A 15,271-nucleotide genomic window follows, 5' to 3' on the forward strand; every position below is an offset into this window, starting at 1 on the left:
TCCTGACTCAGGCATTGAACCCACGTGTCTTGCATTGCATGCAGATTCTTCCCAGGTGTCTCAGTGGTAAAGAATCTACCTATTAATGTAGGAGATACACGAGACATGGGTTTGATCCCTGGGTAGGGAATATCCCCTGGAGGAGGAAATGTCAACCCACTCCAGTATTCTTGCCTAGAAAATTCCATGGATAGAGGAGCCTGGTGGGCTGCAGTCCATGGTGTCACAGTCAGTCAGACATGACTATATGTACTCTCAATTCAGGTGGAAAAATCCTGAGAGTTTGCTGAAATTCTGTCTTCTTCTACCAGCATACTCAGAAGTCCGGCTCATGAAAAGTGGCACCTCTCAGTGTGAGGGGCAGGTGGAGATGAACATTTCTGGACGATGGAGAGTGCTCTGTGCCTCCCACTGGAGTCTGGCCAATGCCAATGTTGTCTGTCGTCAGCTCGGCTGTGGAGTTGCCATCTCCACCCCCAGAGGACCAGGCTTTGTGGAAGGAAGTAATCAGATCTCAACAGCCCGATTTCACTGCTCAGGGGCTGAGTCTTTCCTGTGGAGTTGCCCTGTGACTGCCCTGGGTGGTCCTGACTGTTCCCATGGCAACACAGCCTCTGTGATCTGCTCAGGTGAGAGAGGGAAGGGCTACTGGTACTCAGGATGCTCCTGGAGTGAAACGTCCCCAAGAGCAGAGAGTGAGGGAAAACTGGCTTCAGAAGTCAGATATTTCATGGTGAAGTGATTCTTCTTATTGTTCACTCATTTTTCAGGTAAAGGCAAGAAGTGTGAAGGGAAATAATATACTTTTAAGTAACACTATTATTTATATATAATCATAGAAAACGATGTATAAGCAGTAAGTGTAGACTTCAGTTATGTTTCTCAACTTAGATCAACCAAGAGAACATTCACAGCACCAGAGACTCACTGCTGTTTCCCCATAACTGTGCCCTCCCTCCTCTCCAGTGAAAACTGCTTACCTAACTTCTAGTACCATAGAGTATTTCATTGGTTTTTTAACTTTATTTAAAATTGTGCAGTGTATTTCCTTTTATGTCTCGATACCTCACCTCAGCATTATGTTAGGGATTCACGAATGATGTTGTATAACAACACTTCATTCGTTTTTATTACTCTAGAGTATGCCTTTGAATGATCACATGACCATTTATGGATCCATTTAACTGATCGTAGAGATTTGAGTTGATTTCAGTTCTTGACAATTACAAATATGATGGTAGAACTTACTTTGGATGCAAATATATGCTATTTAATTTGTGTGTTTAACACTTGATCTTTTATTTTCATTTTCTTAATGATATGGTGTCCTTGGATGAGCCACGTTCTTCATCTTTAAGAAATATATAATTTACTGACTTCTTCCTGTACATTTAGTATTTCTCGAATCCCTTTAAAAAGCCCCTTGCCTACTGTAAGATCATAAAAACAGTCTCCAAGAGTATCTTATGGAAGTTTAATTATTTTCCTCTTGAATATAACAGTACATTCCTTTTGGGATTGATATCTATGTAAAACAAGGGTCACGTTTCATATGTATATCAACTGACTCAGTATCTTTTTCTGCAAAGACTCTTTTTCCCACTGCACTGCACCTTTGTCATAAGCAGAAGGGCAAGTATGTCTGTCTTGCTATTCTGTCCCATTGTATCATTTGTCTATCTTTGCACCAATACTTCACTTTCTTAATTACTGCAAAGTTCTGAAAGTGAAAGTGAAAGTTGCTCAGTCCTGTTGGACTCTGCAACCCCATGGACTAAAAAATCCATGGGATTCTCCAGGCCAGAATACTGGAGTGGGTAGCCTTTCCCTTCTCCAGAGGATCTTCCCAACCCAGGGATCGAACCCAGGTCTCCCACATTGCAGACAGATTCTTTTCCAGCTGAGCCACAAGGGAAGCCCTAAATACTGCAACTTTACAGTAAGTCTGGATAATTTTAATTTAGAGGGGTTACTTTATATTTGCTTCTCTAACTTCGTTGCTTTTCTTGCCAAGATCATTCTTGACTTTGTGTTTTGTTTAAACTTTGAAATCAGCTTGTAATTTTTCACCAAAAAAGTGTTTTGATTGAGATACGATTTAATCTACATAGAAATTTGAAGATGATTGACTCTGACAACTATGAGTCTCCAAATTCATTGACGTAATATATCCTTCCATTCAGTTTGGTCTCAAATTTCTCTCGAGGTTTTTCCATCTTCTACTAGATTTTCTCCTAGGAGTTTATGTTTTTGGTGTTATTAATATTTCTTTTCTTGAAGGTGTCTTCAGAATGATTCCCTCTCATTTGTTTTCACCTTTTAAATTTTTTTTATTTTGAGGTAATTTGAGACTTACAGAAAAGTCAAAAGAATAATATAAATTAAAGTTTCAGATGACCTTTACTTGGATTGACCCACTGATAGTATTTTATTTTAAATGTCTTTCTTTCACTCCATCTCTCTGTCTCTCTTCCTTTCCCTCTCTGTCCCCTTCCTGCTTCATCTCTCCCTGAATATCTTTCTGAATTAGGTTGCAGACATATTGTCCCTTTACCCCTAAAATGCTTTAGGGAATTTCCTTACATAACCACAGTTCAGTCAAGTCTTTGATGACTTCAGCCCCAGATGACATCTATGTGCAGCCACATGAAAGACCCTAAGATAGAACTGCCAAGTTGAGTCCTTCCCAGTTTACTTACCTGGGAAATCATGAGCTAAATTACATATAATTTTTGTTTCAGATGGGAAATTTTGTTATACAGCCCTATAATCAGGATATTACCATGGATCGGCATTTCTAAATAGAGGAATATCTGTCCTCTGATCGTCCATTTTACTAATTTTACCTTATACAGATATAATCTGCTGATACACTCATTTGTTAGTTCTTAACTTCAGCTATTAAGTTTTCCAGCTCTAGAATTATTTGTTTTATGTTATCATTTTTCTGCCAAGATACACATTTTGTCAATTAATTCCATAAGTCCTTTATTCATGGCTCTTTGAATTTTCTGTCAGGTAACTCTAGTTGCTGAATATCCTGTGGAATTCTTTCTGATGTCTGCTTTTTACTCCCAGCTTTTGATGAAAAAATCATAGATATCTTTCAGAAAGGATTTTATTTTCCTTCTTCTATTTAGGGACAGATTTAGGAATAGAACCCCTTATTTAACTCATTCACTGAGCAAGGCTAGGCTTAAAACAAAAATTGTGGCACTGTCAGAAGCAGAACTCTAAAATTCCAATAACTTTACTGCTATGTTGCCAGTTTCATCTCTGCCTCCATCACCAGGTTGTTATATAGCTTAATTCAGTTTCCTGTTCTTCAACCCTCTCAACCCTCTGATAATTGCTGTTTCCACAGTAAACCAGACCCAGGTGCTGCCTCAGTGCAAGGACTCCCTGTCTGAACCACCAGGCTCTGCGGCTTTAGAGGAGAGAGCCCCCTACTGCTCAGGTGAGGGTCCACAGGATGGAAGACCCTTCTCATTCCCCAGGTCAATGCCCCATGGTCCCATTTCTCTCTCCTCAGACAGCAGGCAGCTCCGCCTGGTGGACGGGGGCGGTCCCTGCGCCGGGAGAGTGGAGATCCTTGACCAGGGCTCCTGGGGCACCATCTGTGATGACGGCTGGGACCTGGACGATGCCCGCGTGGTGTGCAGGCAGCTGGGCTGTGGAGAAGCCCTCAACGCCACGAGGTCTGCTCACTTTGGGGCAGGATCAGGGCCCATCTGGCTGGACTACGTGAACTGCACAGGAAATGAATCCCAAGTGTGGCGGTGCCCTTCCCGGGGCTGGGGCTGGCACGACTGCAGACACAAGCAGGATGTGGGGGTCATCTGCTCAGGTCTGTGCTGCACACTGTCCACAGGCTGGGGGAGGGGTGGGGCCCTGGAGGACGGGGGTCTGAGCCCTGAGGGAGAGATACTGAAAGGACCAGAGAAGGAGGCTTCCTCCCATGGAGCCTGTCTTTCCAGCAGACTTGAACACAAGGTGCTTTCACTTCCTCCTGCAGCAGCTAAACAGTTCTGGTCCTTTCTTCTCAGCAGTGTTTCCTCGTAGAGCCATTTCTTACAGTTTCCACGTGAAAGTGTGGCTCACTCTTCCATTATATATGGTGCAAAAATATTAAACCCAGGGTAATAATTTCATTTTGCTTCTTACATTTATTGCTTTATAGTTCTGTAGGCTAGGTGTCAAGCAGGGATCTCATTGGGCTGGGATCAAGGTTTCAGCAGGGCCAAATCACTTCTGAGGATCTGGGGAAGAATCTATTTCTTGTCTTTTCCAGCTTCTAGAAACCACCTACATTCCTTGGCTTATAGCCCCCTTCATCCATCATCAGATCAGCAATGCTGCTCATCTCTGTTATCTATAGTCACATCTCCCTCTAACCAGAGACAGGAAAACATTCCTCTTTTAGGGATAGTGGATATAAGCATGTGATTAGACTGTGCGCATATGGCTAATTCATAGTATTCCGGCCTAATCTCGCCATCCTAAAATCTTTAGCTTAATCACATCTGTAAAGCCCCTTTTGGGTTTTTCTGGTGACTCAGTGGCAAGGAATCTGCCTGCCAATGCAGGAGATGCAGGTTCAATCCCTGGGTTTGGAAGCTCCCCTAGAGAAGTAAATGGCACCCACTCCAGTATTCTTGCTTGGGAAATCCCATTGACAGAGGAGCCTGGCAGGCTACAATCCATGGGGTTGCACAGAGTTGTACACAACTTAGCGACTAAACAACTAGAAGTCCCTTTTTCCAGATCAGGTAACATATCACAGGCTCCAGGGATTAGGCTGTGGACATCTCTGGAGTTCATTATGCTGTCTACTGCTTCACTGTCTACCTCAAATCCTCTCACACGCTCTTGTGGAGGTTTTGTCAGGAAGCAGGATTCAGCTCCCCTGCCACCAGATGCCCAGGTTGGTCTTTCTTTTTGTTGTATCCATTACATCATTGTGGTAGAAACAGAAAGACAGAAGCTAGTGGTTAAAGTCAGGAAGAAGGGATACAAAAGTCAGTCTTGTCTCCTAGTGGGCATCTCCTCAGCTGGGTCAGGGATGTATGGTCACAATTTCTGGGAGCCAGGAAAACCCAGAGCACTGAGTATAGTGCTCATTGTGTCTTGTCTCCTCATTTTCAACCTTAGAGTTCCTGGCCCTCAGGATGGTGAGCGAGGACCAGCAGTGTGCTGGGTGGCTGGAAGTATTCTACAATGGGACCTGGGGCAGTGTCTGCCGAAGCCCCATGGAAGACATCACTGTGTCCGTGATCTGCAGACAGCTTGGCTGTGGGGACAGTGGAAGTCTCAACTCTTCTGTTGCTCTTAGGGGAGGTTCTAGACCCCGGTGGGTGGATGGAATCCGGTGTCGGAAAACTGACACCTCTCTCTGGCAGTGTCCTTCTGACCCTTGGAATTACACTTCATGTTCTCCAAAGGAGGAATCCTATATCTCCTGTGCAGGTGAATTACTATCTGTTTCTGTGTCTGTCTCAACCCTGTAGGATGTTAGTAGTGAGATTCTATATTTTAAAATCTAAGTGATAAGTTTAATTTGGGTCCACAAAATGAAGTTAGGTGGAGCTAATTTAATCCATACGTTCCAACTTTGTTATTTAAATTGTTTAGTTGAGCTGTAATTCACATAATCTTATTCCAAGTGTACATCATAATACTTACATATTTGTATATACTGCTAAGTGATCAGCAGAATAAGTCTAGTAATATTGATCACCATATATCGTTACAACTTTTTGCTTATGATGAGAATTTTTAATATGTATTTTCTTAAAAGCTCAAGTACACAGTACAGTATTCAGTATAGTCACCTTGCTGTCCATTACTTCCTCATGGCATCAATTTTAGAGCTGGAAATTTGTGCCTTTGACTACCTTCACCAATTCTGCCTACACCAACCCACCTCTGGCATCCAACCTATTCTCTGCATCTCTGAACCTCCATTTTTTGTATTTAAGAGTCCGCATATAAATGAGATCATATGGTATTTTTTTTCCTCTGTCTGATTTATTTCAGTTAGCATAATGCCCTCAAGGCCCACATGTTGTTGCAAATGTCATGATTTTGTTCTTTTTGATAGCTGGATATATATACATGTAAAACATTCTCTTTATTCATTCATCCATCAATGAAGACTTACATTATTTGGCTATTGTAAATAGTACTGCAATGAACATTAGGTTGTATGTATCTTTTTACGTTAGTGTTTTTGTTTCCTTCAAGTAAATTAAAAATAGAACTTCCACATGATTCAGCAATTTCACCTTATTTATTGAAGAAACTGTCCTTTCCCCATTGTATATCTTTTTTCCTTTGGCAAAAGTTAATTAATCATATGCATTTGAGTTTATTTCTGGGTCTCTTTCTCTATTTTTTTTCTCTTTTTCTCTGGATTTATCTCTTTATTCTGTTCCATTAATATCTGGGTCTGTTTTTATACCAATACCATACTCTTTTGATTAATACAGCTTTGTAATATAGTTTGAATCAGAAATTATGACATATCCAGTATTGTTCTTCTTTCTTAAGATTGCCTTGGCTATTTGAGACGTTTTGTGGTTCCATACCAATTTTAGAATTGGTTGTTCCATATCTGTGAAATTTTCCATCGGAATTTGGATAAGGATTGCAGTGAATCTGCAGATTGCTTTGTATAGTATGCCCATTTTAACAACATTAGGTGTTTCAATCCATGAGAATATCTTTTTGTTTATTTGTGCTTGTTTAATATCTTTCTTCAATGTCTTATAGTTTTCAGTGCACAGGATTTTCACCTCCATGGTTAAATATATTCCTAGATATTTTATTCTTTTGATGCAGTTATGAATAGAACTGTTTTCTTAATTTCTCCTTATGACAGTTTTTTTTGTTTGTGCATAGAAATACAATTTTTTTTTTTAGTATAGATTTGCATCTTGCAACTTGACTGAGTGATTTAGTTCTCAAAGTTTTTGGTGAGGTCTTTAGGGTCTTCTGTATATAATGTCATCTAACCTCCAAATAGTACCAGATTTGCCTCTTCCTTTCAGACTTGAAGTGAAGTGAAAGTCGCTCAGTCGTGTCCTGTTCTTTGCAACCCCATGGATAGTCCATGGAATTCTCCAGGCCAGAATACTGGAGTGGGTAGCTATCCCCTTCTCCAGGGGATTGTGGCTCAGCTGGTCAAGAATCCACCTGCAATGTGGGAGACCTGAGTTTAATCCCTAGGTTGGGAAGATTCTCTGGAGAAGGGAAAGGCTACCCACTCCAGTATTCTGGCCTGGAAAATTCCATGGACTATATTGCCCTGCTGCTGCTGCTGCTAAGTCGCTTCAGTTGTGTCCGACTCTGTGCAACCCCATAGACAGCAGCCCACTAGGCTCCTCTGTCCTTGGTATTCTCCAGGCAAGAACACTGGAGTGGATTGCCATTTCCTTTTCCAAAGCATGAAAGTGAAAAGTGAAAGTGAAGTCACTCAGCCGTGCCTGACTCTAGCGACCCCATTGATTGCAGCCTACCAGGCTCCTCCATCCATGGGATTTTTCCAGGCAAGAGTACTGGAGTGGGTTGCCATTGCAAAGAGCCAGACATGACTGAGAGACTTTCACTTTTCTTTCAGAGTTAGTTGTCCATATTTTCTTTTCTGAAATCTGAAAGGAAGATGTGAAACTGATGCTATTTGCAGGTTACACGACATTATATATAGAAAACCCTAAATGTTAGTCACTCAGTTGTGTCTGACTCTGCGACCCCATGGACTGTAACCCGCCAGACTCCTTTGTCCATGGAACTCTCCAGACAAGAACACTGGAATGGGTTACCATGCCCTTCTCTGGAGAAAATCCTAACGACCCCATCAAAAACTATTATATTTGGATGCCTATATTTTCTTTTGGGGGGCTTCCCAGGTGGCTCAGTGGTAAAGATTCCACCTGCCAAGAAGACACAAGTTCAATCCCTGGGTCGAGAAGATCCTCTGGAGAAGGAAATGGCATCCCACTCCAGTATTCCTGCCTGGAGAAGTTCATGGACAGAGGAGCCTGAAGGGCTGCACTCCATGGTGTTACAAAAGAGTTGGACACTCTTGGTGACTAAAGGATGACAACAACAAAGAACAATTTTCTTTTCTTTTGCCTGACTGCTCTGCCTAGGACTACCATAACTATGCTGAATAAAAGTGGTGAAAGTGGCCATCTTTCTCTTGTGTCTGATCCCAGAGGAAAAAACTTTCAGCTCTTTGCAGTACAGTATGATGTTAGATGAAAGTTTGTCATTTGGCCTTTATTATCTTGAAGTATGATCCCTCTATACCTATTTTGTAGAGAGGTTTTTTTTTCTTTTTTTCCAATCATAAATGGATGCTGAATTTTGTCAAATGATTTTTCCCTATCTACTAAGAGGATATTATTTTTACCTTAATTTGGTGTATCACATTGATAAATTTGTGAATGTTGAACCATCCTTGCATCCTTGGAACAAATCTTACTTGATCATGGTGTTCAGTTCAAATGAGTTCAGTTGCTCAGTTGTGTCCAATTCTTTGCAATCCCATGAATTGCAGCACTCCAGGACTCCCTGTCCATCACCAACTCCCGGAGTTCACTCAGACTCATGTCCATTGAGTCAGTGATGCCATCCAGCCATCTCATCCTCTGTTGTCCCCTTCTCCTCCTGCCCTCAGTCTTTCCCAGCATCAGGGTCTTTTCAAATGAGTCAGCTCTCCCCATCAGGTGGACAAAGTATTGGAGTTTCAGCTTCAGCATCAGTCCCTCCAATGAATATTCAGGACTGATTTCCTTTAGGATGGACTGGTTGGATCTCCTTGCAGTCCAAGGGACTCTCAAAAGTCTTCTCCAACACCACAGTTCAAAAGCATCAATTCTTCAACACTCAGCTTTCTTTATAGTCCAACTCTCACATCCATACATGACCACTAGAAAAACCATAGCCTTGACTAGACAGATCTTTGTTGAGAAAGTAATGTCTCTGCTTTTGAATATGCTATCTAGGTTGGTCATAACTTTCCTTCCAAGGAATAAGCATCTTTTAATTTCATAGCTGCAATCACCATCTGCAGTGATTTTGGAGCCCCCAAAATAAAATCAGCCACTGTTTTCTCATGTATTTGCCATGAAGTGATGGGACTGAATGCCATGATCTTACTTTTCTGAATGTTGAGCTTTAAGCCAACTTTTTCACTCTCATCTTCCACTTTCATCAAGAGGCTCTTTAGTTCCTCTTCACTTTCTGCCATAAGGGTGGTGTCATCTGCATATCTGAGGTGATTGATATTTCTCCTGGCAATCTTGATTCCAGCTTGTGCTTCATCCAGCCCAGCGTTTCCCATGATGTACTCTGCACATTAGTTAAATAAGCAGGGTGACAATATACAGCCTTGATGTACTCCTTTTCCTGTTTAGAACCAGTCTGTTGTTCCATGTCCAGTTCTGATTGTGGCTTCCTGACCTGCATACAGGTTTCTCAAGAGGCAGGTCAGGTGGTCTGACATTTCCATCTCTTTCAGAATTTTCCACAGTTTGTTGTGATCGACATAGTCAAAGGCTTTCGACTGTGTGGATCACAGAAATAGATGTTTTCTGGATCTATAAATAAATATCTAAAATAAAGCAGAAATAGATGTTTTTCTGGAACTCTCTTGCTTTTTCAATGATCCAGCAAATGTCGGCAATTTGATCTCTGGTTCCTCTGCCTTTTCTAAAGCCAGCTTGAACATCTGGAAGTTAATGGTTCATGTATTGCTGAAGCCTGGTTAGGAGAATTTTGAGCATTACTTTACTAGTGTGTGAGATGAGTGCAATTGTGTGGTAGTTTGAGCATTCTTTGGCATTGCCTTTCTTTGGGATTGGAATAAAAACTGACGTTTTCCAGTCCTGTGGCCACTGCTGAGTTTTCCAAATGTGCTGGCATATTGAGTGCAGTACTTTCACAGCATCGTCTTTTAGGATTTGAAATAACTCTTCTGAAATTCCATTACCCCCACTTGCTTTTTTCTAGTGATGCTTCCTAAGACCCACTTGACGTCGCATTCCAGGTTGTCTGGCTCTAGGTGACTGATCACACTATTGTGATTATCTGGGTTGTGAAGATCTTTTCTGTACAGTTCTTCTGTGTATTCTTGCCACCTCTTCTTAATATCTTCTGCTTCTGTTAGGTCCATACAATTTCTGTTCTTTATTGAGCCCGTCTTTGCATGAAATGTTCCCTTGGTATCTCTAATTTCCTCAAGAGATCTCTAGTCTTTCCCATTCTATTGTTTTTCTCTATTTCTTTGCATTGATCACTGAGGAAGGCTTTCTTATCTCTTCTTGGTATTCTTTGGAACTCTGCACTCAAATGGGTATATCTTTCCTTGTCTTCTTTGCTTTTCACTTCTCTTCTTTTTACAGCTACTTTTAAGGCCTCCTCAGACAGCCATTTTGATTTTTCGCATTTCTTTTCCTTGGGATGGTCTTGCTCCCTCTCTCCTGTACAGTGCCACAAACCTCCATCCATAGTTCATCAGGCAGTCTGTTTTTCAGATCTAATCCCTTGAATCTATTTCTCACTTCCACTGTATAATTGTTAGGGATTTGATTTAGGTCATACCTGAATGACTTAGTACAAAAGACCGTATTCATTCCGCATGTCAACACTCTTGTCCCATTTCTTTCTTCAGACAGCAGACAGCTCCGCCTGGTGGACGGAGGCGGTCCCTGCGCTGGGAGAGTGGAGATCCTTGACCAGGGTTCCTGGGGCACCATCTGTGATGACAGCTGGGACCTGAAGGATGCCCACGTGGTGTGCAGGCAGCTGAGCTGTGGCGAAGCCCTAGACGCCATGGTATCTGCTCACTTCGGGGCGGGATCAGGGCCCATCTGGCTGGACGACCTGAACTGCATAGGAAATGAGTCCCATGTGTGGAGATGCCCTTCCCGGGGCTGGGGGAGACACAACTGCAAGCACAGCAAAGATGCAGGAGTCATCTGCTCAGGTATGTCCTCTACATAGTCCAGTGGCCAAGAGAATGGATATCTGCAAGGAAGCCTAATCACCTTGACAATAGAAGATAGGGTGGGCTAGAGAGGTCTGAAACATCTACCCATCCTCCCTCAGTGCACAACCATCTGTGGGTGATGGGTTTCGTTTACTTTCCTCTTAGTCTCTGCTATTCTTTTTTTCTCCATTGATCTTACTTGATGTAGTTTCATCTATTATCTCAATTAAAATTGATCTTCCTAATTTTTTTTATGATTCATTTTTTAAAATTTGAGACATTTGTAAATTAACACACATACATTCCCTTCGCACAGGTGAGCTCATGGGAAGGAGGGACAAGAATGAGTGTGTCCTTCCTGGAGGGAGTTGTTTCCATAAGTAATGTGTGGGACACTGTTTTGCACTAGGCCAGTAGGAGTAGAGGCATAGAAGACATCATTAAATAAATCAGAGAGGAATTTATGGATTTGTGCCAAATTTCAACTCTTCTTTGCAAATTTAGATGTAAATATTCATAAGTCTTTAACAGGTAGGACCAGAGAACTGTGGATGAAATGCTCTGAGTCAGAGGTTCTCTCCCTTCCATTGTTACTAGCAAAGATCCTCTCTCTATTTTTTCCTTTAAAACATCTTTAAAAACTTGAAATTTGGAGGAACACTTAGCCATGCACTGACAAATCAATATTGGAAACAATAAATATTAATTAGTGTGCTTTATGTTATGTTTACACCTGATGACTTCAATAACATAAGAGAATTGCATTTGGGGGCTTATTTGACAAGAGTGGGAATAAGGGGACAAACATTTTTGTAAGAAGATGGAAGAGAGTTATAGTAGCTGGGAGGGAAAGGAATGGTAATGGGAACTGATGAAGGCAGCTATAGGTTCACTGAAGGTCCAGGTGTGGGGGATGCTATGTGTGCTTAAGGACACAGGATGGATGTCTGCACAGAAAGAGAGACATTATTATTTATTATACTTATTTATTAACTTCTTAATTCCAATTATTTTATTTTGAATGATGTCTCTTCCTTTGATATTTTTTATTTATTCATTATTATTTCCTAATTCTTTCGTCTTCTCACTTGTTTATTCTCTTTCTCTTTTTTCATAAATAGATTGATCAGAATTAAAATCCTTGTCTACTAACTTGAGCATCTCTATCACATATGTCTCTTCTGCTTTATTTTCTTTTTTTCACTGTGTTCATTTGTTATATCAACCCATCTCTTCCAATGCCATGTAATTTTTTTGTGAGTGCTATAAGTTACATATTAAAAAATAAGACACTCCAAATATATTTTCTAACATCTGAAAGAATTCATCTTTGGCTCTGCTCAGCAGGTAGGGGAAAGGATCCACATTATTGTAATACCTAAATACAGCCTAGAACTGAGCTGTGACAGGTCTGGGCTGCAGTTGTGGTAACACACTGATTTCTCTGTCCAGGTTCAATCCCTGGGTCGGGAAGATCCCCAGGAGAAGGAAATTATAATCCACTCCAGTACTATTGCCTGGAAAATCCCATGGACAGAGGAGCCTGGTAGGCTGCAGTCCATGGGGTCACAAAGAGTCGGACACGACTGAGCGACTTCACTTTCACTTTCATGGCATGGGCTTTCAGAGATTTCAGTTGAGAGCCTGGATGTTTTGGTAGCTCAGCACTCAAGATAATGATGCAACTCTGCTTTCCAAGATTTCTGACATAGTTCTTTGGTCTCGTGCCCTTCACAGCTTGTGTAAGTAAGTAAGCATTAGTTGCTCAGTTGTATCTGACTCTTTGCAACCCCATGGACTGGAGCCTGCCAGGCTTCTCTGTCCATGGGATTCTCCAGGCAAGAATACTGGAGTGGGTAACCATTCCCTTCTCCAGGGGATCTTCCTGGCCCAGGGATTGAACCCAGGTCTCCTGCATTGCAGACAGATTCTCTACCATCTGAGCCAACAGGGAAGTCTCACAGCTTGTGTACTGGGCAGATGCTGGAGGAGAAAACCTGTTCTGTGAGAAAGGCTCTTAAGTCTCTAGTATTGTCCAGCACAGGTCACTCCCCCAATTATGCTGGCTTCTCTGTCCCAACAGGAGTCCTCTGTATCCCTGAGCCCAGATTCTTAGCCATTAACCCAGGCACCACATTGGGAAATTCCCACAGAGAAAGAGAAGCTGGAGATGCTTGACTAACACTGAAATGATCTCCATTCTTTAGATTTTTAACATATTTAGCCCATGTTGAGTCCACAAATGTCTAATATCTTTGCTTTCTCTGCTTTTTCTTTTTTGTTTGCATTTTCCAGCTATTCAAATTATATCTATTAGGACCATTGGTCTGCTGTTAACTCCCCCTTTCTTCATGGAAGTGGACAATTTTATGTTTTATTTTCTACACATCATTTGCTTAAAGTGCAATACTACTAGACATTATTTAATTTTTATTTGCATCACATTTTATATGTAAAAGGCGGAATAATGCAATTGTTCTTCAGTTGCTAAGTCATGTCTGACTCTTTGTGATGCCATGAACAGAAGCATGACAGGCTCCCTTGTCCTTCACTGTCTCCCAAAGTTTGCTCAAAGTTGCCTTTTCAAGTGTGTCCATGGAATTCTCTAGGCTAGAATACTGGAGTGGGTAGCCATTTAATTTTCCAGGGGATCTTCCTGACCTAGAGATTGAACCCTGGTCTCCTGCATTGCAGGTGGATTCTTTACTGTCTGAGCCACCAGGGAAGCCTGAATAACACAGTAAGTCTGTTAACTCTTTGTTCAAGTGCTTTCAGAGCAGGCATATAACCTATTTCTGCTGTGTACAAGGTTATAAATACATGATATTTCTCCCCTTGAGAGCAAATAACTACAAATTTTGAATAATGGTGATTCTTTACATGAACTCCAAGGAGAGATTATATGTATTTGGAGAAGAAGCAATGTTTTATGATTCTCAGTAGTGTCTGGTCAGTGCCAATCAATATCATCTGGCATTATTTCACTTGCCAGTTTGCCCAATCTACTCAAAGTTATCCCTTTCTTTGAAACCAAGGTTTTCCTGGTGGCTCAGACAGTAAAAAAATCTGCCTGCAATCAGGAGACTCTGGTTTGATCCCTGTGTTGAGAAGATCCCCTGGAGAAGGAAATGGGTACCCACTCCAGTTTTCTTGCCTGGGAAATCCCATGGACAGAGGAACTTTGTGGCCTACAATCTACTGGGTCAGAAAGAGTTGGACATGACTGAGTGACTAACACTTTCACATCCAGAACTTCGAAACTTAGAACCATAAGTGAAATATTCTGCAGTAAGCCATGGCATCTCCAGGTCCATTTGTTTTCTGGTTCTGTGTGGCTGTACAAAGGAGAACCATGGCTGCTTCAGGAGGCTTCTGATGAGGCCAGATCCTGACTCCACTTCCTTTTAGTCTAATCCCTTTAACTCTCAGGTCAAGGGCACCAAAGTGTGTCTGGTTTATAGGAAATCCATTTAATTGCCAGCCCATTCCTGTGACTCCAAACTCATTTAACTCTCAGAGTAGAGAACCTGACATTTCCTGTATATCTTTGTCAGCTACTGTGCAGAACTCTACAAATCCAAGGTTACAACTTATAGGACCTGTGTACCACGTTCTGTCTTATACTACACTCTAGAATATTTTCAACCTAATACTTCCTTTTTTTTTCTTTCTTTCTTTTTTTTTTTTTCAAATTTTCAAACTTATTATTCTCTCTCACTGATATAAGACCCCAGACCCAGGTGCTGCTGTAGTTCAGTGACTCTGCGTCTGAACAAGCAGGCTCTGCAACCTCAGAAGAGGGCCCCACAGGACCAGAAGACCCTTATTATTACCCCTGTCAATGCCCCATTGTCCCATTTCTCTCTCCTCAGACAGCAGAAAGCTCCGCCTGGTGGACGGGGGCGATCGTTGCGCCGGGAGAGTGGAGATCCTTGACCAGGGCTCCTGGGGCACCATCTGTGATGACAGCTGGGACCTGAACGATGCCCGCGTGGTGTGCAGGCAGCTGGGCTGTGGAGACGCCCTCAGTGCCGTGGGGTCTGCTTATTTCGGGCCAGGATCAGGGCCCATCTGGATGGATGACGTGAACTGTGGAGGAAAGGAGTCCCAAGTGTGGAAATGCCCTGCCAGGGCCTGGGGGCGGCACAACTGTGGTCATCATAAGGACGCAGGAGTCATCTGCTCAGGTACGGTCAGAGCAGTGTCTAATGGTTGAGAGAATGGAAAGTTCCAAGAAAGAGGTTGAACGGACAGCCCAAGAGTAGAAGACAGGTTTGG

The 15,271-nt window shown here is 42.1% G+C and overlaps 1 protein-coding gene across 1 annotated transcript in view; it reads left to right on the plus strand.

The window, feature by feature from the left end:
- LOC138078778 (deleted in malignant brain tumors 1 protein-like) overlaps positions 1-15,271 on the plus strand; it is a 373,461-nt gene that overhangs the window by 259,340 nt on the left and 98,850 nt on the right. Inside the window, 6 exon segments of the mRNA XM_068971523.1 lie at positions 312-629; positions 3,365-3,457; positions 3,533-3,847; positions 5,152-5,466; positions 10,676-10,994; positions 14,804-15,194. Of these exon segments, the coding sequence (XP_068827624.1) occupies positions 312-629; positions 3,365-3,457; positions 3,533-3,847; positions 5,152-5,466; positions 10,676-10,994; positions 14,804-15,194 (1,751 nt within the window).

This window comes from Capricornis sumatraensis, chromosome 4 (genome assembly GCF_032405125.1).
Source record: "Capricornis sumatraensis isolate serow.1 chromosome 4, serow.2, whole genome shotgun sequence".
Taxonomy (NCBI): Eukaryota; Metazoa; Chordata; class Mammalia; order Artiodactyla; family Bovidae; genus Capricornis; species Capricornis sumatraensis.